This window comes from Theobroma cacao, chromosome 5 (genome assembly GCF_000208745.1).
Source record: "Theobroma cacao cultivar B97-61/B2 chromosome 5, Criollo_cocoa_genome_V2, whole genome shotgun sequence".
Lineage (NCBI taxonomy): Eukaryota > Viridiplantae > Streptophyta > Magnoliopsida > Malvales > Malvaceae > Theobroma > Theobroma cacao.
Window position 1 is genome coordinate 27009291 of NC_030854.1, and position 27580 is coordinate 27036870.

General features: G+C 31.0%; 3 protein-coding genes and 1 pseudogene across 7 annotated transcripts; 2 read left to right on the forward strand and 2 right to left on the reverse strand.

The window, feature by feature from the left end:
- Positions 1-7657, forward strand: part of LOC18598955 — a 15830-nt pseudogene extending 8173 nt beyond the window's left edge.
- Positions 7793-15018, reverse strand: LOC18598956 (cycloartenol-C-24-methyltransferase). Of its 5 annotated transcripts, none has more exons than XM_018122435.1 (14): positions 14871-15018; positions 14270-14364; positions 13031-13097; positions 11846-11919; positions 11656-11740; positions 11528-11583; positions 9707-9761; positions 9470-9517; positions 9245-9328; positions 9000-9116; positions 8836-8919; positions 8594-8719; positions 8391-8488; positions 7793-8142 (listed from the first exon to the last, which is right to left on the reverse strand). In XM_018122435.1, the coding sequence occupies exons 2-14, from the start codon at positions 14350-14352 to the stop codon at positions 8088-8090; spliced, it is 1032 nt and encodes a 343-aa protein (XP_017977924.1). In that variant the 5' UTR covers positions 14353-14364; positions 14871-15018; the 3' UTR covers positions 7793-8087. The 5 variants fall into 5 exon arrangements, with proteins under 5 accessions (XP_017977924.1, XP_007028764.2, XP_007028765.2 ...); XM_007028702.2 differs by having other exon boundaries at positions 14270-14356; positions 14811-15006; XM_007028703.2 differs by having other exon boundaries at positions 14811-15006.
- On the reverse strand, positions 18167-20193 carry LOC18598957. The gene is made up of 3 exons (XM_007028705.2): positions 20057-20193; positions 19464-19961; positions 18167-18990 (listed from the first exon to the last, which is right to left on the reverse strand). Exons 1-3 carry the CDS (start codon positions 20142-20144, stop codon positions 18470-18472), a joined length of 1107 nt encoding a protein of 368 aa, XP_007028767.2. The 5' UTR covers positions 20145-20193; the 3' UTR covers positions 18167-18469.
- LOC18598958 (protein ATAF2) lies at positions 24551-26824 on the forward strand. The gene is made up of 4 exons (XM_018120977.1): positions 24551-24812; positions 25028-25317; positions 25613-25919; positions 26685-26824. The coding sequence occupies exons 1-4, from the start codon at positions 24551-24553 to the stop codon at positions 26822-26824; spliced, it is 999 nt and encodes a 332-aa protein (XP_017976466.1).

Consider the following 27580-nt stretch of genomic DNA (forward strand, 5'->3'; position numbering starts at 1 on the left):
ACCATGGGGTGGAAGATGGGCTGGTTTTTGTGCCTTTTAAAAAGGAAAAATAATAAATTAATAAAGGCATGACACGTGACATCATGTCATTGGCCCTTTTTTTTAAATTTTGACTTTTCATTTTAATTTTCCACCACACCTTTATTCCATCTTTATCCATTCCCACCATAATTAAATTCCACAAATTTGACAAGTGTTGGTGGTGAAAAATTACCATTTTGCCCCTGATATAGCAAAATTACCATTTTACCCTTATACTCCAGAAATACCGAGAATTGAAAATTTCTCACTACTCAAACTCCAATTATGTTCTAAATAATCTAAATAATTAATCTTGATCAAAATTTCCCGTGTTGTCCTTAAATGACAAAATAACCTTTTTGTCCCTAATCGGTCAATTCTCCTGATTGACTCTAAACTGGACCTCAAACTTTGAATCACTGTTTTGAGAAATCCCTAGACTATGAAATTTGAAATTTCATCTTAAAATTTCTATTTTAATTAGTTCGAGGTATAAATTAACTTAGTTGTACTTTTAAGTATAATACCGACTTTTACCTATTTTACTGAGATATTTTAGTACACAGGCATGGTGTCAACTATATGTATGACTTGACAGATAATTTAGGGTTAGGCTTGACAAACACTCCCACTCAAGCTATGGCAACATCTCCTTCATTAGATGCATTACACGATCAAAGTATGTCTCAATCATGTTAAAACTCTGACTTCACATTCAATAATTGGGACATAGTTGATAATTTTGTGTGCTTGGTGCATCCGGACCATAAAGCTGAATCAGCATCATTTAGCAACGAAACGAACATTGCAGCGCTCAAATTTGGATCTTTATGAATATCCCCTTTATTTTCATTCCAAACACTGGATTGAAAATTTGGATGTAAAGCGTCCATAACCATTTTAGCATATAATTTTCTACTCTAGCACCATACACTACTTCTTGAACATGATCATGAACAAAATGTCCTGATGATTGTCTGACATGGAATGATTCACCATACGAATCCTATATTGTATATGCACCAATAAAACCTTGACAAACTATATGCTCCTGAACCTTATCAACAGTTAAGAACTTGCTATTCATGCACCGAGAGCAAGAGCATCTAATCTTATTCCCACTTACATATCTAGGTTGATGAAAGGCAATTGAAATAAACTCTTCAACGCCATTCACAAATTCTGTCCTAAGAAATCCACTTGAATCCACTTAGGAATACATCCAACTCCGATCTTGTTCCATTCTGAAAAATGTAATGGACATATGATGTCATTCGTTATGAGATAATAAAAAAATTAATTATTAATTAATTGCTAGAATTATTAATCTAATCAAAAGAATTTAGTCACATTCATTATATATATATATATATATGTACACATACATACATACACACAAACACACACATATATGTAATTTTTGTTACTGTAAATCAATATTATGGATATATATTTTATTTATAATTTAGTCACAAATGGGTCCTTCCACAAATGCTCAATTATCATTATATATATAACATTACATATATATTTTATTTATAATTTTTGTTATTGTATATCAATAAAAATTATGTACATATGGTGCATCAAATTTATCAATATTATTTTTTTTGAAAAGTTTAAAATTTATGATTATATATATTTTTTAACCTTATATATATGATCCATGTTCTTCTAAATCATTAAAAATTATGCATATATAGTACATCAAATTTTTTATTAATATTTTTTTCCATAAATAATTGTTGTTCTTGTATAACAATAAAAAATTTTGTATATATAGTACATTAAGTTTATCATCATTACTTTTTTTTTTTTGTAAAGTGCCAAATTTATCATTATATAGGTTATATACATATATATAGGTTATATACATATATATACATATATAATTTTTGTTATTGTAACTCATTTTAAATTATACATAAATAGTACATCAAATTTATCATTATATACATACTATTACATTTGTTTATAATTTTTTTTATTGTACATCAATAAAAATTTTATATATATAGTACATCAAATTTATCNACAACCCTTATAGTTAATTAAATTAATTCATAAAACTATAATTTTTAATTAACTTGTAATATCTTTTTAATATATATACTTTATATATTGTGTTAATTTATAAGGAATATAATTACTATTATATATATATTTTAAATATAAACATATTTACTTTCTATTTTCTATTAACATCACAAAAATTATAACTTATAAAATTATTAATTATAATATATATCCCTAAAAAGAAATTGTGAGATTAGAATAGTTTTGGAACTTAATTTTTTTTTTAATTTCATGTAATTAAGAACAAACTCATGTAATAAATTAAATTAATTCATGAAACTATGATTATTAATTAACTTGTAATGTCTTTTAATATATATATATATATATATATATATATACTCTATATAATAATAATAATATATATATATATATATATATATATATATATATATATATCACCTTCATCTCTATTATGAAAGCAAGTACTATCAACCATATATAACTCCAAAAATTTAGTTGTTTCTACCTTAACAATTTTACCACCTCTACTTGAGCAATAAAATTCATAGTCTTAAGAATGGTCTAGGTTCTGAGTAAAATAGCATTGAGTAGAACGATATCGTATTTTAGTTTCAGTGGATCATAAAGGCGCACTTCTAAATAACATCCTTAAACATGTATCTGATTAAGACTAGGTTTTCATCAAGTCCAAAGCTTAAATGGGATTTTAGGTATAGATTTGGTAAGGCTTCTATTTAAGATATACATATCTATTTTAATTGCTTCCCCTTAAAAAAATTTTGGTAAATGAGCCACACTTATCATACTCTTCATTATATCCTTTAGGATGAGATTCTGTTTTTCAACCACATCATTTTGTTTAAGACTACCAAGCATAGTGTATTGAGCACTATTACTTAGCTTTCTAAATATTTGACAAGCAAATCCTTTTGTTGTCCTATTGTATCATGTCTACCATAATATTCACCACCCTTATTAGACTTGACAATTTTAATGATTTTTCTTAATTGTTTCTCAACTTTAGTTCTAAAGATCTTTAAATTATCAAGAGTTTCAAACCTTTCTTTAATTAAGAACATATAACCATGATGAGAAAAATCACCAATAAATACCACAAAATATCTACTATTGAAGATAGTAAGGGTAATGATCTACTTATGGCAGTGTAAATGAGTTCTAATAAATTGAAACTACTATTTGATCTATTTCCCTTTATCTTGATCATCTTACCCTATAACAATCAACACATGCCTCTAAGTCATTGGAAATAAGAGTAGGTATGATGTTATCCTTTATCTTGACCTTTTTACCCTTTCCTTGGAGATGTAGCTATGCCACATGGAAGATGATTTCTTATGTATGTCTTTTTACAACTCTTTTAACATAATATCATAAGACAAATATTAATAGGATTTAAACATACTTGTGTAATCCATAAGTCAAAAAAGCACAAGCTAATATCCTTTGAATCATTAATCATCTTAATAATGGATTACTTATTTCAAAACTTAATCAGCAATGTCTATTTAAGAAACTAAAACTAAATTTAAGCAAACTGTTCCTACAAACTCAACTTCCACTTCTATTTTTGTTGCCAGTAGTGACTCTAGACTTATCCTTATTTGGCTTCTTCTTACTTATGAATCTATTCACATTTGCGCTTCTGTAGCTATGTCTTATATTTGAGACAATCTTATTTGTTAAGTCCTTTTTTCTTGCAAACGAAACATTTATGTTCGTACTTAAAGACAACTTTAGGACCCTTACAGTGGCATATTGACCAAATTCTTTCCTTTTATCCTGAACTTTAAAGAAGCATTAGATTTAGTAGACCTTCTGAATGATGTAATTCCTAACTAATAAAGTCCTTTTAGAAAAGTGTCAATTTTAACATTTGATAACACCCTATACCATTATGCTATTACAGTTAAAAACTCATTTATTTTAGTGGTATCAAGAAACCCACTTAAAGGTGTATAAGGATTGACCTCTCAATAAAAAGCAAACAAAATTTAATGGATTTCTCTCATGCCTCAAAGGCTTTCTTTTCATTCTCAAAACTTTCAATCGCATATTAAACATGTTTATCTATATTCATAAATAGATTTATGTCTATATCTGAATGGCAAACTCCACATCATTTTCTTAATTCTTAAAGTTTGACCCAATCAAAATCTCAATGGTGGTCATATTATTATTGATAGAAAAGGTGATTGAAAATTTAAACATATGCAATTTAATAAATAGGATAATTTAAATACTCCAAAACCTTAAATGAGTAGAACCAAAGAGTCGAGGCACATCTCACCTTTAGACTAAATATATGACACATAATTGAGACATTTCACTTAAAAACGATCATCAAAATATAACACAACCTTTGTAGCTTACCATCTTTAGGTGAATACATTACTAGAGCTAGCCAATCTCCACACACATGTTAATGTATTTGTGCTACCCTCTAATTTTAATATTTAGGTGAATGACAGTACACCAAGATCAAAAACTTCCCTAAAATATTGGGAAGGATAATTTCACAACACTAGCCAATTAGCCACTTTAGTGACTACGAAGAACTAGCATAACAAAATTTTTCCTATAACGGGATATTGCTTTACATTACCCATACAAACTTTGTGGTGTGATTTATTTATTTAATTATATACTTAATGAGCATAGAACATTATACTCTAAAATCATAACTACTTATGTGACATAACCTGACGAGATATTCAGTCATTAAATCTCTACCCACCAAATATTACATTTAAGCTTTACGCAAGCATTTAAAAATTGAAAAAGTGAACCTTTACATTTAACCTTATGAGATAATTCCATAAAATAAATTTTTTGTATTAAAAAACCGTAAAATATCACTTAATAAAGTTTTAATATTCCTGAGAGTATATAAAATACATAAATATCTAGAAAGGGTTCCATTTGAAAGTTTGAACCATATATAAAAATAATGCGAGTGGTTAACAACTCCACTCCACCGAATATTTTTCTAGCTCTACCACTGATAGAAGACTAAGTTATTTGGACCCAGAATTAAATAATTGGACTTCATGGGTTATGTTTTCTAATCTTTCTTGATGGGAGTATTTCATAATCTTTCTGGATTTTTCTTCATTTCATTGCCTGTGGTAATGCTTTTATTCTCAATTGACCTTATTCCGCAGGTATCTTCCTCCTTATACATCCTTCCTATTTGTAAATGATGATACCGAGCAGTATCAACAAAAATTTGAGAGGAGAAAAAGAAGAGGAAACTTTGTTGAGAACCTAACATTATCACAACTTGCGTACCTTGCCATCTTTGTCATTCTTATTTGCATAACAGAGAGGAAAAGTATGAAGGAAGATCCCCTCAACTTCAGCGGCTTGAATATTATGTTAGAAGTGGTCAGGTAAATGTTAATTCTAGTATTAATTTGTCTTCCATTGTTTTGAGAGAATCAAAAATAATGATAAAGAATTTGAAAATAGAGTGATCTGAACAGTTCGAATAAGACATGAAAATTACGGATTTATCCATTGAAATGTCATTGTGTCGAGTGTTTAATATAAACAAGAGGGAGATCTAAACATGCAAAAATCATTTTTCTTTTGACCACAGGAAATTCTAGAGAACAAGATATAGGGTGCGAGATTTAAATTTTAACATATTGGCTTTAGAAATAGTGAGATTTGGATTTAAACTACTTTAGAAGTAATTTCAAATTGTAATTACAATAAATTAAGTTCAAAATAAAACGTTTACATTCATTTCCTACACCCACCCACCCCCCTTTTCCCCAAAAAACGAAAGAAAATGAAAATTAAACAGAGTTCTTTAATGCGATTTTTAGGAACATAAATTTGGGAAAATGGATTTGGATTTGATTTGTTATATAAATTTTAATGATAAAGATAAACACTAGTTAAGATTTAGGGTAAAATACACATAATCTTTTAACTTTTAGTCATAATTCCATGCAAATCAACTAGTTTTCAAAATAAACACTTCGTCTTAAAAGAATATATCCACAGGACACATAAGTTCAATCTTTAGTTAACTCGTTAACTTGATGACATATGAATAATGAAAAGATAATTTTACCCTTTATTTATTTTAAAAATTACAAAATTATAATTTTTCAAAAAAAAAAATTTACCCTACCTCCACTAGCCGGCCACTCCCAACCGTATGGGTGCTCTCCAGGGAGCATCGATCCGGTGCTCCCAAAGAGTACCGATTTGGTGGTTGGCCAAGGTAAGAAAACATCACCGGTCAACTTGAAAGAAAGAAAAGAGTAAAAAATGACAAAGAGTATTTGAGATATTTCACTTTTAAGTATTAACACCATTTACACATTTAAGGTTGAATCTTTATTTTAAAAACTAATAGATCCATGTGAAATTATGGTTAAAAGTTGAGGGAGTCTGTGTATTTTACCCTAAGATTAAATAGACATGTATTTGAGAGTATAAGTTGATGAATTTCAAAGCTATTCTTCCTTAAGGTCTTATAAATTCACCAATAGATAAAGATATAACAAGTTCATGGATTTGAAAATAATTTAGAAAATTAATTTCATGAGTTTTATCACATATATTATATTAAATTTAATTAAAATTTAAATCCCTACTTTCGAATTGAAGTTTTCAAAAAACAACTTCAGAAAAATTTGTAAAATTTCCAATTGAAAATTTAAATAAATAAAATTAAAATTAAAATATATTAAGACTTGTAAATTGATCATGGAACTTAAAGATTCTAAAATTCTTTCCTTACTATATATATATATGCATGTATGTATTTTTTTTTTTGAAAAGCGAGCTTTTATTCCTCCATCACCGGCTTATGCCATGACAAGTCTAAAGCCTGAATTGCAAAAGACTTTGATGACACAAAGACTCTGATGTGGGAAAGAGCTTTGTACAGTTCCAAAAATGTTTGTATGTATGTATGTATTATATTGTGAAAATAACGAAATAATCTCAAAAGTTGACTAAACTCTTACACAAAATCAATCGAATAAAGAAAGAAATCACCCACACTCACAACAATACAAGAAGTAGTTCAATCTTTGCACGACCTATGTTCGCAGACACAATGACAAAAAACAATTCACTAAAAAAAATTAAAAAATTTCAAGATGAATCTCAAACGCATAATACTTGTCCCACTAACTTCCAAAAGCATCTACTTCATACAGGGAAAAATCAAGTTATACAAGTGTAATTATTATTGAGATTTACATATTTTGAATTTTTTTCATACGATTTATATTTTTATTAACTTATCCAAACATTAAATATTTTATCTTCTAGATCATATAAAATTTAAAATTCATAAATTAAAACCATTTCAACCGTTATATATATATAATTTGCCTATGCAAATGGCTTTTGCAGCGCATATGGCAACGTGGGGCTCACAACAGGCTACAGTTGCAAGCGACAACTAAAACCAGACGCTAATTGCCGCGACAAATGGTATGGATTTGTGGGAAGACGGAGTGATGAAGGGAAAATCATTCTCATAGCAGTCATGTTCTTCGGAAGACTGAAAAAATTCAACATGGATGGAGGCAAGGCATGCAGATTTTAGTAATTAGAAATTTTGGCATCGAATGTTATATGACTATTTCTTTTGATCAGTGATTGAACAACTGTGTGAAAACTCAAGTATCCCGAGGTAATTTGGCAAATGCCTGGACATACTTCCAAATCCTAAACACAGAAATTCAATGGAATGTGGTATCTGCAACTTTCATTCGAAGGCAAAGGGTGTACTAAGGAATTAAACTCATTACAGCTTCAGCTTTTGTTGCCCACTGAAAGGATGAAACAATTTAAATCAATTTAGTAATGTCTTCACAGCATTTGTTCTTTCCAGGAACTATTGTGGAAAAATGTAAACCAATTTGTTTTTTTTTTTTTTTCTTTGCCAACATTTGTCTCCAATACACTAGATCAGGACGTGCAGGAAAAAGGAATAGCACTTTCATCACTCAGAAGTTGTTTGAAGCTGCTAGGCATCAGGGGATGGGTTTGCGAGCCAAGAAGAAATACATTGGCGTGAAGATCCCCTTCCTGCAGAAGCCAAATAATTCTATTGATCAATATCACATCCGCATTCAACTACTAACACACATAAATTGTAAAGTGCACATGGACACTAGCTGCTATTTCATGTATATAACATCACCAGAATAGGCTTTAAAACTGGGAATTTTCCAGGGTTTGAGGAGATATGGACTAAAAAGAAGAAGACTTTTTTAGAGAGTTCAAAGAGATGTTCTCCCACAAAAATGCTTCATAAAAACAAAGAAAGCACTTACCTTCCACCTTCAACAAGAGCATCTGCTGCTTTCTCTAGAAAATGCTGTACTCTTTGACTACCTTCTGGAGCAAGTCCCAAAAACTCCAATATTTTGACCTGCAGAAAGAAGAAAAAATCTCTCACTGATCTTTGCTTTGACTAAAGATGGAAAAGACACTATAATTAGATTCACATATCATCACACAGGTTTCCAAGTCTTACCATATTTCTAGTGACAAAACGTCCAAAAGCTGTAACTCGGAAGTTACTTGGTGAGAAATAATCTTTATCCAGGGGTAAGTGCCAAGGGAGAGGTGAGTCCACAGCAACATCTTTCTCACATATGACCTATAACCCAATGGCGAATTAAAACAGATATCATAAGATACAGAAACATTACTACTATAAATTCCAAGTCATTGTAGTAACAAGGTGTAACAACCATATAAAACCATGCAGCTAACCTCAAATCCAGCAAGTTTCAGAGCTTCTAGACACTGTCCCATTGATCTGATGTCAGGAAGTCCATTTCCCAGTTCAACTTCACCCTGCCATCACATTAGATTTAGTGTACCGAAGACATAAGGAAAATTCAGTTAGCAATAGAAGAAAAATTGCCTCATTTGACCTTAATTCTTTGATGCTCTTGGTTCATGGGATCAAATGAATTGGTAACGCACCATTCATAAGCAGCAAAGCACTGGCCAGGTTTCAACACTCTGTATATTTCTTTGTAGCAATTAAGCTATTTCCACCAAACAGAAAATTCAATAGAATGGGACTCAGTACAATTTGACATTCAAAAGTAAGTACGCCAAACTCAACTACTGAACATCTCTCTTGGAAAACCCAGTGAGTCTCTAAATGTCATACCAGATCGGGTGCATGACAAGTGGCTTCTATGGCAAATATTGCATCAAAAGTACTGTCAGAGAAAGGCATCCTCATGAAGTCAGCCTACAACATCGGAATCGAAAGTCACTCGGGGGTCTAAGTTCAACATCATTACACTGCAGATATAAATATCATATTGCAGCTGGAGTAGCAAAAGTGAAAACTGACGAGCAATTGCATCTTGTTAAATAAATTATGGCCAACCTTCACATAAGTGCAACTATTGTCAACTCCTCTGATGCGATTCAGTTCCTACAAAACAGTTAAACCTTTCAGACAAAGTCATACAGAATATTAGAACCACTAACTTTTAATTGTTGGATTAAGAAAAAAAAAGGAATAACAAAAACATAAAGAAATCTCCTGCTAAAGTATGATAGCTAGATAGATACATAAGGCATTTAATTTGTTATGTTCCCCAACAAACCAAGGTTGGTATACCTCTCCTCTTGATATTTGATATTCATTGTTGTTTAACCCTGTAAGCAATGTATCACTACAAAAGGTTATTAATATCAGAGCCGTGGATTAAAAAAATAGAGGGTTAAAAAATGAATATAAACTTTTCGCATACACAATTTTCCTACAAATTTTAGAATACAAAAGAAAACAGATGCCAGAAACTTTATATATTCCACAAACAGATGCCCTCGAGTGAAAAGTGTCCTACCTATCCCCCAAATACTTATGTCAATACAACAGGAAGTCAACGTGGTCAGCTCTTTTCAGTTTCCCTTTTGGGTTTCTCATAGAAAGAGAGTTGAACTGAAACTAATAGAATACATGGATTAGGCCTATATCAAATTAGTGACTTCAGTAAAATATGAAAACTAGTAGGTCATTAAAGTGAAATGTTTTCTGAGGTAGGATGAGTGGAAATTGAAGTGTGAGAGGCTGAGTGGTAATTGAAATGAAGGATCAGGAACTTGACTTAGAAAGTATTAAGGAGTTAAACTGTGAGGCACTTCTTACTTAACACTCTGGAGGCAAAGATAGACAATATAGAAACTGATGAAAACAAACTGCTATGGTTTCCTGTGCTTGTAGCATTTAGCAATCTCTGTTTTGGTACTTTAGCGTTCAGCAATTGACTTGGAACTTTGCCACTTCACTAGGCATATACAACTAAACAGAGAAAAGGATGTACTTTTTTATCACTAATTTTCTAAACGATAAACTTCTTATGTTCCAGAATGAGTGCCAAAATGCAAGTATTCACACTTCATCCCTATAATGTCACACATTGAACAAATATGACCTACTATGAGCAACACAAGATGAATGGAGAACTTTATGCATAGTACATAAAACATTCTAAATTTCTGCTGGTATTATTTGGCTGGTGCTACTGTTTCTGTCAGCTTTATTCCTGCCATGTGAATCAGTGGTTTCTCTGCCTATGATATTCAGGTCTTTCTAGAAATTCAGTTGTGCATTCAATTTGGCATGCTACTCTATTCTATCTGAAGCGATTTTTTTGGTATGATTTGTTGCAGTTACGCTTGGCTGTTGTTTTGAGCTGTCCAATCTTTAATGGACAACGACGAGATATCATGAAGGTCTCTCATCTTTTTCATATGCGCTCTTTGTTTTGGGTATGAGCCTGTGATAGTATGGAACCCATCTATAAGGCAAGCTCCTCACCACACTTGTGTTAATGTATCGTGGCAACCACACCTACAGCTAGAGTACTTTTTGTGCCAGTTGCGATGTTGGAGAATTACATTACTTTCTATGCTGTTTTCCAAGTGTATGTTTACTGCTTAGTCTTGTATGTTGATTTGGCATTGCCAACTCCCTATGTGACATTACTAGTCACTGTCTTTGCTAGCCAGTTGCTGGCATCTACACCATTTTGTACTCTATCTGCTTCATGCAGCTTATTACTGAAAATCTACTTTTGGCTGAGCAAAAAAAACAAAAGGGGGCAACACAAGATGGTAATTAATGTAACACAGCTGTAATGACTATGAGGTCTTATGTGCTCAAAACATACTGTTCACCAAGATAAATTATCGAATTCCAACATCATCTATGTAAAAGATATTCTCATTTTATGCCAACTAAGAACTGAAATAGTAGTTTACAATTCAATGCATATGGAAAAATGGGACCTTTCACAGCATGATACAAACTTTTAAGGCTTGTTTTCATATCGTGTTGGCAAACTGCCAGAAAAGGATTTAACTAATTTGCGTAAGTGCTTGCATCATACTGCTTAGTATGAAAATGTTAATGAACTGAAGAGTCACAATCACCTACCTAAATCTAGCAATTTCTCTTAGTGGCCCACCAATTCCACAGCCCACATCTAATACCTGAAACAAAACAGAATGGAAAAACATTTGTCCATCTTAGGCAAAAATCGAGATTAGTTTTATGAAAGAAACCTTCTGCCCTTTCTTCAAACCAAGTTGCAAAGCAAGAAAGTGTTCATGCCTCTTGATGCTCTCTCGAAGTGATTCCCCTTTCCATCTACAAATTTAAAACCAATACCATCCATTAATTATCACCAACACTGTAGTAAATTGCATACACTTCCAAAGGATGATCCAACCATTTGTACCAACAACTCCTTACCTTGGTGCAAAATGGAAAGATTCACCCCAACCATATTCATAAAAACTTGTCACAAGATCATAATAATTGTTAACCTGAAAGGCACAAGTCATTGGTCCTCGATAAAAGTAAATGTAATTCAACTTTCGAACATTTAGCAGCACTAAGATAATTAAAAAGGAAAACCAGAAAGAAAATGAAATTTTTTTTCAATTAAAAAAATAAAAACACAATTTTCTGCCTAAACATAAAAAATGACTGGACCCCAACAGCATCAGAAATGATGACATGGAATAAATGCAAACATCTCACTAACACAGATCCCATAAAAATAAATTACTAATCAAAAACTTGTTGAAGGAAAAGAAATTTAAGATTTTGATATAGGAACCATAATTAATAAATAGTGACTCCTAATCTCGAAAAATTATAAGATAGGCCCTTCCTATCATGTCAACCATTGACCAAACAAATCAAAATGTGATATGCAATTAAAACTTGCCGTGTGAGCATGTATGGGTCTCACTTTTCATTAATCTGATATGACAATATTAGTAGTCTCCTACTCTGTAAAATAATTTTGCAGGATTGCCTCAAGATGATTTAGGATCTCTAATCTCTTTCACAATCTGAGCATTTCAGGCATAGAATCACAGCTAAGACAGAATTATTTTCGATGATAGCTAATTAAACTTAAGTTTCACAGAGAACAGGGAAAAGATTGACCACATCTAAGAATCAACCTGTGTTCCTCAAATGATTAAAATGTGAGACACCAAAGAGAGCACTGCTATGGACAAACTTGTTCCAACAAGTAAAAAAGGAATGGAAATACAAATCAAATCTTGGTTACAAACAAGCAACATATATATCCCCCCATCCCCAAAATAATAATAATAATAATAATATAATCACAGGTTGGCTTTTTTTTTTCAAAACAGCAGTAAAAATGTAATCATGAAAAATACATCGTTTCCATGAAAATACACCTAGAGATTTCAGACTGCACTTTCATAACAGCAAAAATCAACTTAATATACAAAAGTGACAAATTACAATTGTCAGCAATTAAAGTGTCTTCTTGTTTGAAGTTAGTTGCAGCTTTAATATCCACTATAATCTACAACCTTTAGTACAAAAGTTGGATAAACCTCGTCTGAATCATGCTAATAAAAGATAACACAACAAATGGCAATTTTACATTACCATATCTGTGTAGTTAGCTTTCCTCTCTTCATCATCTCCTCCATGACAAACATGATACTTTTCATACCTAAAGTTCAAATTAAAGTTACTGTCATTAAAAACCAAAACTAAACAGTTAACCACAACCAATTGTTTCAAACTGAAAAGAGAACTAAATGGATATAATATCTTTTATGGGTAGTTATGGGTAGGTGATACTTAGGTTGGGTCAACAATATCTACTATCCAATTGATAGTTTGACTTTATGACCCTTATCAGAAGCATTTATATACCTAATGTGAGTCGACCTTTTTAATCTGGGTGCTTGATCTACTATTAAATCAATTTCATGCAAGTTCTCAAAGCTTATAAAGTGGTGGGACGGCTAACTCTAAGTAAAAATAACAAAAGAAGAAACCCAACATTGTGTGTTTAGTGACTAGGAGACATGAGAAGGTTTGGAACTACTTAGCCAGTTAGCCTCCATTTGGTTGTTATTTTGCTTCCTAAAATAAAAGTTTAAAAAGAAAAACATGTTTGGAAAACAAATAACATTTTTGAATAATTAAAATTCTAAAACTATATTTTTATAAATATCAAAATGCAATGGTGATATTTTATATGAAACAATAAGCTTGCATGTGTGTTACATTTATTGGACAGAACTTAGATAAGGTTCTTTAAGTCAAGTTCATAAGGTTCCTTCTTAGAAAATGATCAAATGAAAATTAATATTGAAAACTAGAACCAACAATCAATAAAATTCAATGAGAAGATCGATAATATGTAAAACGTTAATAAAAGATACTATCTACAAACAAGTTTTGATCACTATTTATTGAATGGTGAAAAATATCATAATTTTAATAAAATACGTATTTAAAATAAAGTACCAAATTTTATTCAAATTTTTTCAAAATTTGTACACTTGATCTATGTAACAAAACCTTTCAGTCTATTGGTTTGATTTTCAATTTGTTGGTTTTTATCTAATCATTTTGAAGGGTGAACCACAAGAACTTACCTAAAGGATCGTACCTAAGTCTTGCCCACGTTTACTTATTTGCTCATTTTAAATCAAATATGATTTTTTTATTATTTGTTTAAAGAAGAAATAGCAAAAAACAACCTAATAGAAGCCAAAATAGTTCTAAAACAAATCAATGGCATATATCAGCAAATGTAACAAGTGGGTGCGCGTCTAAACCAGAAAGAACAAAAATAACAATGGAAGTAAAAAGAGAAAAGCCAACACTTACTTTTGAACAGCCGAGAATACTTCCTTTCTCTCAATGCTTCCACCAACCCCAGAAACAAGATCCAATGCTCCAGATTTTGACATCCTCCTACCAAACTAACCAAAACTTAAATAAGTCACTGCAGAAAAATGTACATTTACATTGAATAAAATTAAAAACAGAGTAATGAGATACCAGATATATTTACTATTCAACACCCATAATTGAATTAGGCATGTTAACTTAAATTACTAGATGTGTGGTACTAAGATTTTTGCTCAAATCAAATGAGTAGGAAAGAGCTGCACCCATTATTAAATTCTCTCTCTAAGTATTAAAACTAAAACAAATAAGTAAAGGGCAGCGAAAACAAATGCATAAATCTGAATGAAAAATGAAAAAAAAAAAAAAGAAGCTTTTTTGTCATATAATGCAAACCTTTTTCAATTCTGTACAGCTAACAATTTCATTACCAAAATAAATTCATTTCAGGAAAGAAACACCTTCACTTTTTAATAAAAATAATATGAAGAGCAACAGCTAAATAGAGGAAGAACTTCACTTGGAAAGAAGCTAAAAAGTCAACAAAACGAAGAATTGGTAGAAATGGGGTTTGAGATACCCTCTTGGACTGCACTCCTTCTCAGATTAGTGCTCTCATTTGCTTCAAAGATCAAAGAAAACTGCCAAAATCTAAGTTTGTCTTTGCAAGTACAGAGGAACCTCCTCTACGGTTAACAAGCTTTCAGTTTTGATTTTAATAGAAAGATGACAAATCTAAAATAAGAAACAAATAATTTAAAGGGTCCACCGTACACTCACTAAATATGCAAAAATAATAGAGTTGAGTAAAATCAAATTAAATTAATTATTCATTTAAATTAAATGTGATTTAAATAAAATAATTCAGTTTAATTAGTTTATTAGATTAATTGGTTTAAAATATTTGATTAGCTATTTGATCGGTTTTCAATTTAAAATTTTTATATCAATTCATCAAAAAACTAAACTAATTATTTATAGATATTAATCTATATAATATTTTTTATATATATTAAGAAGAAATAATAGTAAACTTAGTTAATAATATATTTAAAATATATTAATTTATTTTATATATATATATACAAATCATAATCATAACAATTTAATTTTAATTATATATTTATTTTATAAATTTATATTAATATAAAATTACAAGTTATATATTTTAAATAATAATTTATATGTTAATATTATAATATATGATAATAAATATATTATATATTAATATGTTATAATTGTTACATCTTGGTAATGGTTCGTAATAAAAAATATTATAAATATATATAATTATAAAAATATTACATATAAATATTTAATTTATATATAAGTAATAGTATAACTTATAATAAACTTTATTTATATGATTACACTTAATAACTTAACTAATTATCACTTTAGTTTTTATAACATATTGTTTATAATTAGTTATTATTTATACAAACTTTGATATAAAATATTTTAACATATAAGTTGTGTCATTAATTTCATATATACATAATAAAGTAATATATTATACATATACATATATTTAATTTATACATAAACATTAATGTAACTTATAATAGAGTTTATTTATGTGATTGCACTTGATAATTTTATTAGTTATCATCTTAATTTTTATAACATATTGTTTATAATTAGTTATTATTTATAAAAACTTTGATATAAAAATTAAAATATTATAATATATACGTTGTGTCATTAATTTCATATATATAATAAAGTAATATTATATATATACATATATTTAATTTATTCATAATTTATATATTTTATAGTTATATATAAAGTTTATAAATTTTAATATTATATTTTGCAAAAGGAATGATGAAAATTTGATCCATTTATCCAAAACCAAACCGACCAAACCAATTCTATATTTGGTCGACTTGATCTTTTGTTATATTTAATCTATTTTTTTAAAAATGTTTTGTCTATTTGAGTTTTAAGTATGATAGACTAGACCACTCAACTCATCTATTTATTCACCTTTAAAAAATAATATATTTAATTAAAATTTATATATTTTTTAATTTTATGTCAATGAACCAACTGTTATATTTAACAATTTATGAAACGAGTTCAAACTTAATTAACTTTACACTGATATAAATAAATAAAATAACAAAATTAATTTTGCTAAATGTTAATGACTATTATATTATAGTTTTAAAGATTTTTACTTTTTTTAATACAAAAAATTTTATGCTTCAAATAATAAAAGTATAACAAAAAAAATTAGAAGTTGTTGGGATTTTCAAGATTCAACAACATACAAAATATAATAATTACTATGATTCGTCATTCATTATTTACAAACGAAAGAAAAAAAATCCATTATAAATGTAGAAATTATGAAGAATACAAAACACCTTAAAATAAATATTAAGCAAACCTAGTTTTCGTGTTTATTAGTATTTAAGCTTACCATATTAAATTGCAATTGAAAGTAACTCGTAGACAAAATAAAATAAATGAGAAGTTACTTTCGTATTTGTGCATAACTCATTGCAATGTAACTTTTCTTCTTTTTCTTTTTGTCACAATTTTATCTTATTCGATTTTGTGTTTGTTATCAAATCCAACAATTACTATCAAATGCCAACTGAAATTAGTGTAAAGCCAAGTCTTTTAATCCTAAAAGCAATTTTTCTAAATATTGATAAGATTTACAATGATATCGGTTATTAATTATCCTAAGAGATTTTAAACTTCACAAGTAAAACTATAAATTATTATATGTGTCATAAAATTATCCCATATAATCCAATTCCTTTCGTAAAAATTTCATTGTCTGTATATAAAAATATATTAATTCTTTTTCCTAATTTCCTCAACCAACATCTTTTAAGTATCTTTCAAGAAGTTGTGGTGGAAAGTTTCCAAAATTTCTTTGGTATTAGGAAAGTTCCGTAACAAATATCCTTTTTCTCAATAAAAATACATTACATTTATAAGTAAATTATAATTAAATAACTTCAACATAAATAATGTAATTATGTACTCTCTATTTCAAATTAAATGTTCATCTTTAACTCAAAAGTTTTGTTGTATCAACCAGTGCGCTACTCTGTTTTTTGCCATTGACCTTGGATTGTATAGGAAATCCTCATCTACAGCTCTTCCTTCTTCAATGCAGGCTGCCTTTGTGTTTGTGTCTCTGATGTTGTAAACATCAGAATACAGTGGTGTTTTGTGTCTATGATGATGAAAACTTTTGAATACAGTGTTGCTGTAGTCGATGATTAACTAAAGTAAAGTGAGGCTACATTGCTTAATGATTGATAGGAAGCTTACGGTTTCTGTTTTGCGCTTCTCCACTTTAAGCTTATATTGTTCTACTTTGAGCGTTTTGGGATTGAGTTCAGGTGGTTTGTCCCTCTGATGGTTGTGACTGGGGAAAAAAAGCTCTGTTCAACCAAACTCTGGGTACCACTAGGTGATGGATGAAACACCCATAAGTATGACTACTGCTGTTATGCTATGCTCTCTTTTCTCTCAAGGGAAGGGTGTTTCTTCCCTCACACTGCTTTTATTTTTGTTTCTTTGGCTATCCTTCTTATATAGTCACCAGCAAGTCAATAATTGTTACAGCTAAACTTTTGAGTTTTGATCCTTTTTTATGCTACGTGTAGAGCAGAGATTAACGGGACAAGGAGTGAGGCATATTCATGGGGCAGTCGATTTTGTCCCACCTTACTCTTATGATTTGAGCTTATATAATTACAGGAGGAAGAACATGGTTACTTTAACTCTCCAAAATTACTACTTACTTCTCTATTCATTCCTTGAAAATGGATGAACCGGGAGGAAATAGTTTTAAGGATTATCATTGTCCTTAGATCAATTCGTATGAAAGGAAGAAGTATGGACTATAGAGGAAACTTTTTGGGTATTTTTCTTATACCAGCTCCATTATTACACTTTACTACATTAGTGATGAAAAGAAACTTGGAATGATAATTTACGCTTAACTATCATTCAATTCACACTATTGCAACTTAAACAAGTCCAAAATCACTCTTCAAGATTCAAGATATTAAAAAGTATGACTCCAATGACCTTGTTATGTCATAAAAGGCCCAACACCAAATTTTCTCGGTAGAAACCTCCATACTCGAAAAAACAAAAGGCCAAAGTCCTATATCATGCGGCAAACAAACTTCTAACTTTTGACTAAGAGACAGGGAGAACCCTCACATCATCCAAGACGGGGCCGCACATATGACCAAAATCATGTAACTTGGTGTGGTAATAGGCACTGTAAAAGGTTATCCTTGTCCTGGCTGAGATTGCTTGGAATTTGAAACTTGCCGTCTTGAATACACCCTTTCCTTGAGATACAAAAGGAACCTTGAGAGTTTCCTTACCAGCAAATGCTTCAACCATCATTGATCCATGGCAACCGTTCTTGGCATCTCCAACAGTGAATGCGAGGGTGTAGAATTTGTTAGGAACTGTTCTGATGACTTGGGCCATGGCACTCTCTCTTCCAGCCACCAGTTCGATCGCGTAGAGTCCTGAAGGAACCGAGAAGTGCTTCTTGTCAATGTATTTCACAGGTTTGAGGGATTCAATGATCCAGCCAGGGAGTGGTGAAATTTTGTCTTGCATCTTAGGAGGCAGGAGGACCCCCGTTGAGAAGTTCTTGAAGGTATGGGGACCAGTCTCAAACCCACCGTTTTTGACTAGGTTACCTGCTTTGAGAGACATGAAGTAAATATTTTTACATTTGTATAGTATAAAAATATAACTAACGCCTTTAGTCAAGACCATAGCGTGAAATCTGGCAGGAAAATTAAATGGAAAAGGCATCTGTTGGTACAAAATAAGGGCCAAGCTACTTTGCCATAAGTGATTTGAACAGGGCACATTTATTCAGACTACTCTGCTTTTTGTAAAGGCCAAAGGGGACTCCTTAAAAAGTGCACGAATCTAATTACATTTGTAAATGGGACTTCTTAAATACTGGTCCAATTACACGATCAATTAATTAATCATCATCTGTCTTTCTTTTCTTTTCTGAACATCAATGACCGAGAGCTTTGACGTTCTAGTAAAGTTAATCTTAACTGATCCAAAGACTGCATTAGCGTGATTTTAGGCCATAATGCAAGTAAAGGATTCTAAATTAAGACCAACGAATGGAGCTTAAAAGAACTTAATTTACCTTTGGTATATCTTAGAGGACGCATTTCTTTGATTGCAATGGCATCCAAGAGAGGTCCACAAGTTGGATCTTCTTGAAGCCCAGGGTTATGAAATGTGACCCTGGCTACTTTAGCTGTTGCCTGGAAGGCAAAAGCAATGGTGTCGCCTCCATCAGTGCTATACAGGGTCTGAATGGAGATGTCTGCCGTCTGGCGAGAGACTGATATCCTCAGCACCTCATCTTGTGCGCAAGTCCTTGTGGCACCAAATGTGAGAGAGTAAATGTACCCTGGCTTGACATTCACATTCTGAGAGATGGAACCCTCGTTGCCAAGCCTCACAGCATGGGCTCCGCGAGGGATGGCGAGGTAAAATCCCCCAGGTTGTGGCCCCCCTGAGACAAACTCCACCAAGCCATCGATTTCCCATCCTGGAAGTGAGTATTTTCCGAGGATCACTGTTTTGTTGAGGTTCTCTTTCTTGGGTGCTATTTCAAAGTTACCATTGTCTAAATATCCTGAACAATACAAATGAGAAATACACATAAAATAGTGTTAATGACACTCATGTAGCACAATGTCTGAAAAACAAAAAAGTTGACTATTTACTTACCATCAAGGTACGGGGAAGTGACAGGAGTACGTGAGCCATTACACAGAGAGAAAATGAGAGTAAAGCAGAGAGAGAGTAGCCAAGCCATTGTTCTGCTGTTGAAGCAGCAGCGTCCAAAGAACTCTAAATAAAGAAATGAAAAAGACAAAGTAGGCCGTAGAAAAGGGCTACCAAGAATTAATTTTATACGCGAAAGTAGAAAGAGAGAGGAAGGTGAGACCCATGTTCAAGTGGCACCAAATTAGCCGTGAGAGGTGTCGCTTTGTCTCTGTATTTTCAAAATCTAAGTGGCAAATTTTCTACACATTTCAACATGCATGCGTTGGAACCCATATGATATTTTCATTGCTCCCCGTAATTTGCTCCAATTTGGTTTTTCAAGAGTTCAAAATCAAGCTTGTGTTTGTTTACACACGAGAGTCACATTCCCATGCACATGCTCAAGTGCATAACTGCTGTCTATGGCAGGGTGATTCCTTTCTAGAATTGGAAAATCAACAATTGGTTGCTGTTGATCCAAGAATTAAGCAAGCTGTACAGGTTTTCGTACAAGTTTTGACTCATTGATAAGGGCGTGTGCCAGTCTCCAAGCACCCAAGATTAAGATTTATGTTTTTTATATAATAGGAGAGCATAACTGTTTACGGAAAAATCGTTTCATATAATACAGTTTTTTATCAAATTTTTTGTTCTGATAAATTAATATGTGATACTTAATTAATTATTACTTATAATTTCAATATTTAATAATAATTTATCAAATTAATTTTAACGAAAAGTGAGAATTTATATAAAATTATTTGATAATTTTTAATTATATGTCACCTCTTAATATATCATCTTAGAATTGACTTGATAAGAATGATTTATATATGTATATAATATACTCTTGTTTATGGACATGTGCATGTCACATGTTTATAATTGCAACATGATGGTGTGTTGATCATGCATGTATAAGTTTCGTACAAAGCGACTTGCCAAGGTCACGTTGAGCTAAATGACTTGATGTCGTTAAATATAAAGGGTTTTTATAGGGTTTGATAAATATGGTCCAATATACTAGATAAGAAAGGAATAATTAAAGATCGCATTCAAAGTTTAAAGAAAGGGATGTTGGGAAGATTGAATGCTAATTTAAGGAGTAGCTGACCTAACTTAATCATAGTGCTGATTATGTTATGATGCTGATATGAATTATTCTATATATATATATACACACACATTTTATCAAATATTTTTGTATAATGCAGCAATTTGAGATGATAAATTCCAAGATCGTTACAAATAGTAAACTTAACAAGGACAATTGATCCAACTATCTTCTCTCTTCAAATGGCTTGTGTAGACATAAGATACAAGGTGAGGAGGTGCAAAATCCCTCGTACATATATCTTCAATAATAACTCCATATCGCTAACGCGGCTTTACAATTCGAGCCAATAAAGAGTTCTCATGTTGAACCAACCTCAGTCCACTCCTGTTTAGCGAGCAAAGCAAGATTGATGGCTTCAAGGAAAATTGTATATTGACTATTCTAGATCATTCATTATCTTAATTAATGGTCCATACTATTCATGAAATTCACTAAGCTATCAGTTCCTTCTTGAATTTATTTAAAGTGTTATAAAAAATTGCTTGTAGACATTTCATTTTGTTTGAACTTTTTTAATGAATTTTTGAGTAATTCGGATTAAGTCTCTACAGATAATTAGTTTAATTTTCATTTTAATTTTTTTTTAAATTTATTTTATTTGGACTTGTTCTTAATTTGGGTCTCGAAATTTGAACGATTGAAAGCCAAATTAATTAATTGGGCTAAAGGCCCCGTATATTATTGGAATTTAAGGCTATTGTTAATGGGTCCATTGGGCCTTCAGTTATGGATCCAAAGTGCAAAATTAACAAAAATAGGAAATGAAAACATAATAAGGGGGAAAATCAAAGGTAAAAAATACAATATAATCAATCAAATAACCAAAACAGCATGCAAAGCTGAGTTTCAGAGTTGAAAAATATTTGCCATTGTCAGCAAGCGATCCTTTAAAACACCCAAATCCGAAAGCACAGCTGACTTTTTTTCCTGGAGCATTTCCTTTTCTTTTCTGGACAAATTCTCAGCAACAAAAGCAAGAAAAACCACCACAAAAAACATCTGCACAAAAAGATCCACAACAAACACCACCAAGAAAACCTAAAAACACTACACACCTCAACAAGAAAAAGCCAAAAAAGGAGAAAATGGTGAATCAAACAACATAAAAAAGGGAAGTGTTTCGGGTTTTATTTTTTTGGAAAAGGGGGTCTCAGTTTTTCTTATATCTACGAGAAAAGAGGGAATTTTTGGGAAAAGTGGTCTGATAAAAGGGAAGAAGAGGAAGAGAGGAATTTCCTATATCTACGCCGGCGGCAGGGTTCGCGGTGGCCGGCGTTGGGAGAGAAGGAGAGGGTAGAGAGGGGGGGAAAGAAAATTTGAAATGAGAAGGAAGATAACTCACCCAGACGACGCCGTTTGGTATAACTAAGGAATATTCAAAAAAAAGGGGGCGGGAGGGTGGGAAGCACGACGCCGTATTACGAAAGGAAGGGAAAAAACAGAAGCGGGAAGCAAGTAAAGAAAGAAAAAAAAGAGTAGGAAGGCAAAATCGAGCCGGATCATTCAGGCCCACTTAGAGCCTTCTTTGTTTGCGATTACAAGCCCAAAGGCTCAAGTCCATATCAAGAGGGCTCCTTTGTGGTATAAATTCTTTAAACTAGTCTCTTTTTATAAAGTTATTTATTTAATTTTCTTATTGTGTTTATTACCTCTAAAGCATGATAAATTAATGCCAAATCAATAATTACCGGAATTAATCCCTATGATGAAATTTTACTTAGAGACACAATTTCAAGTCAATTTTTAAGACTCCACCAAAGAGTTGGGAGAGTTAAAAAATTTTATTCCAATACTAAATTAATTTAAATAATCATTAATAATTAAAAATTTTATTAAATTAACATGGCTCAAAAACAATAATAAATAATAGAATAGATATAATTGTGTGATAGGAAAATAGTGAAGAGAATAATAAATTGATAAAAAAAAAACAGTGAAATAGGCTGGTCGACGGCCAAATCTTGCCCCTAACAATAAGCACAGTATAGATTATCGGCAAGAAGATTTAGCTGTTGAAAGCTCTACATTCACCAACCGGCTGCCAAATATAAAATTATTTTAAATGAATTATTTTTCAAAGGAAAAAGAAAGATTCTAAACGTTAGAGGTTCCTAGTTAACAGGAACTTAGATAGTGTAAATGGTGTTGGGACTCTTATTTTTTATGCACCTAGAACTTGACCTTTATACCCTATCCTATCCTAACAAGTCCCTAGTTAATTACTGAATCATCCGTACATTCCTATCCTGTTAACAAGACGTGGAATTCTCCCTGTCTACCGAAAAGTTTATTCTCTGATTCAAGTCGTTTCCTTGTGGATATCGTTTTTCATCTGATGAAGAAGACTTGATTGATCACTACTCGAAGAATGCGGCTAACAATGAACCCTTTCTCATTTTTTTTTTAAATTTCCCTAATAAATTAATTGACTGAGATTGTAATTCCTCATCTTGATTATAAAAAGAATGATTTCATTCTTTAGTATCTATTTTCATTTAATCTTCTTTCAATAAAAAACTTGAGAGGTAAACAAGCATACAGTCAAATAATGAGAATTTGATTTAACAGTAAGTGTATGTATTTTAAATTTTTTGTAATGTTAATTAATGTAACACATTTGCCCCTACTTACTGCCATTATTTATTATTAATTTAAGATAAAATATGGAGCAAAAATAAGTATTAAATTAAAATAAAAGAAGGAATTTTTTTTGTTTACTATGTAATAAAGAAAGTTCACTATGCATGGATATAATTTTATGGTTAACCTCATAAATTTCGAATAATGCCACAATTTCAATTCCATGACAAAAAATCAATCATCGGGTCTTAATATGTCATCGTTACAGCTATAGATTTTGTCCCATGATAAATTATTTGAACAAAAATTATCATAAGCTAGTTAACATGTAATCATGAATTATTTATAAGTTATTAATTGTGATTTTGGCAATACCATAGTTATTTTTAGAGGTGATAGGACTGATTATGCATGAGATCATAACAATTATATTCAATTTTTGTAAAAAAAAAAATACTTTCCGTACGATTTTTTCTCCAGGCTAGGAATCCTTGTTTATAGGAACTAAGATAGTCTAAATATAGATGGACTCTAATTTTTTTCTTTAGTTATGCGTCATATAGAGTACCTGCATATATCCTTTTAATGGTTTAATAGCTAATAAATAGGATGAATTAGAATACTAATACAAAGGGTGGAAGTCTCCCTTGCCCAAAAGTGATTGGCTATAAAAGCAAGTTTAATTACCAAATATGGGATTAGTAATTGATATTTTTCTGTGCCCTTGAATATTCATAACTAGCTTTCAAGTTCCAAGCATGGAGCAATTCCATGAGCAAAACAGCATGCAAATTTCAGCTGCTGCTAATGGTATAGACGTTGACCCCACCTGTTCTCGTAGCGATGAAACCGACTTACTTGAAGAATATTTCAACTCCTTTCCTTATGGATATCGATTTTGCCCTTCTGACGAGGAGTTGATTGAGCATTACTTAAAGAAGAAGGTGAACAATGAAACCTTACCTCTTAACCGCATTAGCGAGATTAATCTCTACAGCAAAGATCCTTCGGAGCTCGCCGGTGAGTAATTAATTAATTAGCTCTATATATTCATAAAACTAATTAACTTTATTCCATTCATATAGAATAGTAAAAAATCGCTAAAAAGGCTTATTCAGGCACTTCCATGGTTAGGTTAATTGATAGATGCGTTATAAATTATTGCTTTCAACTTGTTTGCATGCCTTGACTTGAGCTTCATGAAAACCTGACTGGAACTATTTGTCTTGGCTCAGCGGAATTCAAACCACTGACAGAAACAGAGTGGTATTTTTTCACTCCAAGACAGAAAAAATATCCGAATGGATCAAGGCCAAATCGTGCTACTCCTGAGGGATATTGGAAGCCAACTGGAACTGATAAGGCCATTCCCCCTGGTTCTGGGCACCCTATTGGATACAAAAAGACCCTTGATTTCTACGAAGGGAAGCACCCAGGAGGGAGAAAAACTGATTGGAAAATGCATGAATATAAAGTTAAAGACAACACTTCTCAAAACAATGGCAGGGCCAAGAATGATATGAAGGTAATAATTTACTTGCTTGCAATACACACGTAGAAAATTATTATATAGACCTTCTGATCACCTCATTCATCACACACACATATGTATTTGGCATGTATAGTACAATGCTATAACTTTTAAGCGACTAGTTTATAATTGAACAAGTAATATTTACTTAATACTTTACTTTCATAATTCTCTTGTGCTTGCCTTTAAGGTTTATAGAATAATATTCCATATCTATAGTAACAACTAATATGCTCAATAGTAGAATTTGTATTGATGTATTTTTCTCAACTAATGTTTTGGGTTGTAGTTGGATGATTGGGTTTTGTGCAAGCTATACAATAAGAAGGAAAAGAATGGTGAAGATGCAGGGAATAGTGTGACTCAGGCGACTGTGATTATATCACAGAATGAAGCGTCTGTAATGCCTGAAAGGAATAATGAGTTTGAGGACATTGCATCTCAGCCAAATCCTAATTACGGATCATTACAACATGAAGACGAATCATCTTACGGAATGTATTTGATGCTCAGTGAACCTACAGCTCCTATTCTAGATAACGATATTTCCTTTTATAGTATAGAGGATTGTTTCCCTGATGTATTCGACGGTCAAGGTCCATCGAAGGGAATATGAGATGCTACTGTTGGTCTTTTTAGGAAGGTTTCTTTAAATCTATGTAAAGCTTAAATTTTCTTTCTTGATATATCAACTATCAAGGTTCTATGTTTAGAGATGCTAACAAAATCTTGTTGGGTAGCTGGGTCATTGTGAAAATTGTACAGGTTTCTTTTATCCTTACTGAACGTTATGTCAAGAGAGTTTTTTTGCAATCTAAGCTTGAGATTTGAAATGACATGTTGGTGTCACTTTTCAAAGGTTTCTAACAATTTTTGCTTCACACCTATTGAAAATTATATATGATGATAAATTGAACAAAACTAAATGTTACCACGGTGCTGTAAATAGTAGCTATCCTTTTATATATATATATATATTGAAGTCGAATAAAAATCTTCAACTTATATTTGGTATCTCATGTTCAGTTTTCTGTTATTAATCAAATCAAAATTTTGAAAGGAGCACCAAGAGAGGTACTTCAGTGGAGGCTGAGGATTTATGTTCATTACAGTCACACATTTCATGTCGAAACAAAATCTTTTGTGCCATTTGATATCCCTTTTCTAATAGTGTGCGTTGCTAATTTGGATGAAAGTGTTGTTAGGGTAATAAATAGTACCATATTTTACAGCCCCTCACAAGCTTGTTCCACTGTCCCTTTTCCAGCTTTTCCTTTTTTACCTTCTTTAATTGAGTTTTGGTCTCATCAATATCCCGAAGCCTTTTTTTTGTTTTTACTAGTTTTTTTCACAAGAAACAGGTTTAACAGCTGAGATTAACACTGAAATCTCTTATGTCATATCGAATCTTGAAATGGGAAAGAGGCTATTTGATGATCAAGAAGCCCCTTCTACTTCAGTTGCTGGACCAGTAGACGTTGATTGTTTTTGGCATTACTGAAACCATATGAGAATCACATTTGATGAATGAACAAGTTAAAAGCTACTTTACAAGATTAGAACTTCAGTTACTAATATTGTATGGAAAAAATAGTGGGAGTCTTGCGTATAGATTTATTAAGTTTAAATGAACACTTGAAAAGAAATTGGAGCATGCAATTATATATTATAAATTTATAATTAGATTACCATTTAAGAGAACTTCAATTGTTCTTTTCTTTTATATATATATATATATATTATTGTTTCTTTTCTGGGTTGCTTTTATATTGGCATTATTGTCATATTGCTTACATCCATAATTTGTCAGATATAGGATTTAGTTGGTGAGAACAAAACTTACGATAAAAAAATCAAAATAATTAATAAGATAATATATTTTCTCATTTTTTTAATTATATATCTAATAAATTTAAATTTTTTATTATTTGTTAATTCTTACAATACTATTAATTCTTAATATTTTTACTATTTCCAATTAACTAACATTAATAGGCATTTACTGATTTCTAACGAATTTTTTTAACTATTTCTTCTATTTTTAATCATTTAATGTATTTAATTATTTTCAAAGAATATTTAAAAAGTTTATTATATTATTATTTTCTTAAAACCGTATACCTTATTTATTGTTTACAATAAGCATTTAACAGTAAAATATTATTATTTTAATATTTATAAATTTTTTATTTTTATTTAGAATTTATATTATATTATTATATTATTTTTATTTTATATGATACTTGATTTATTAAAT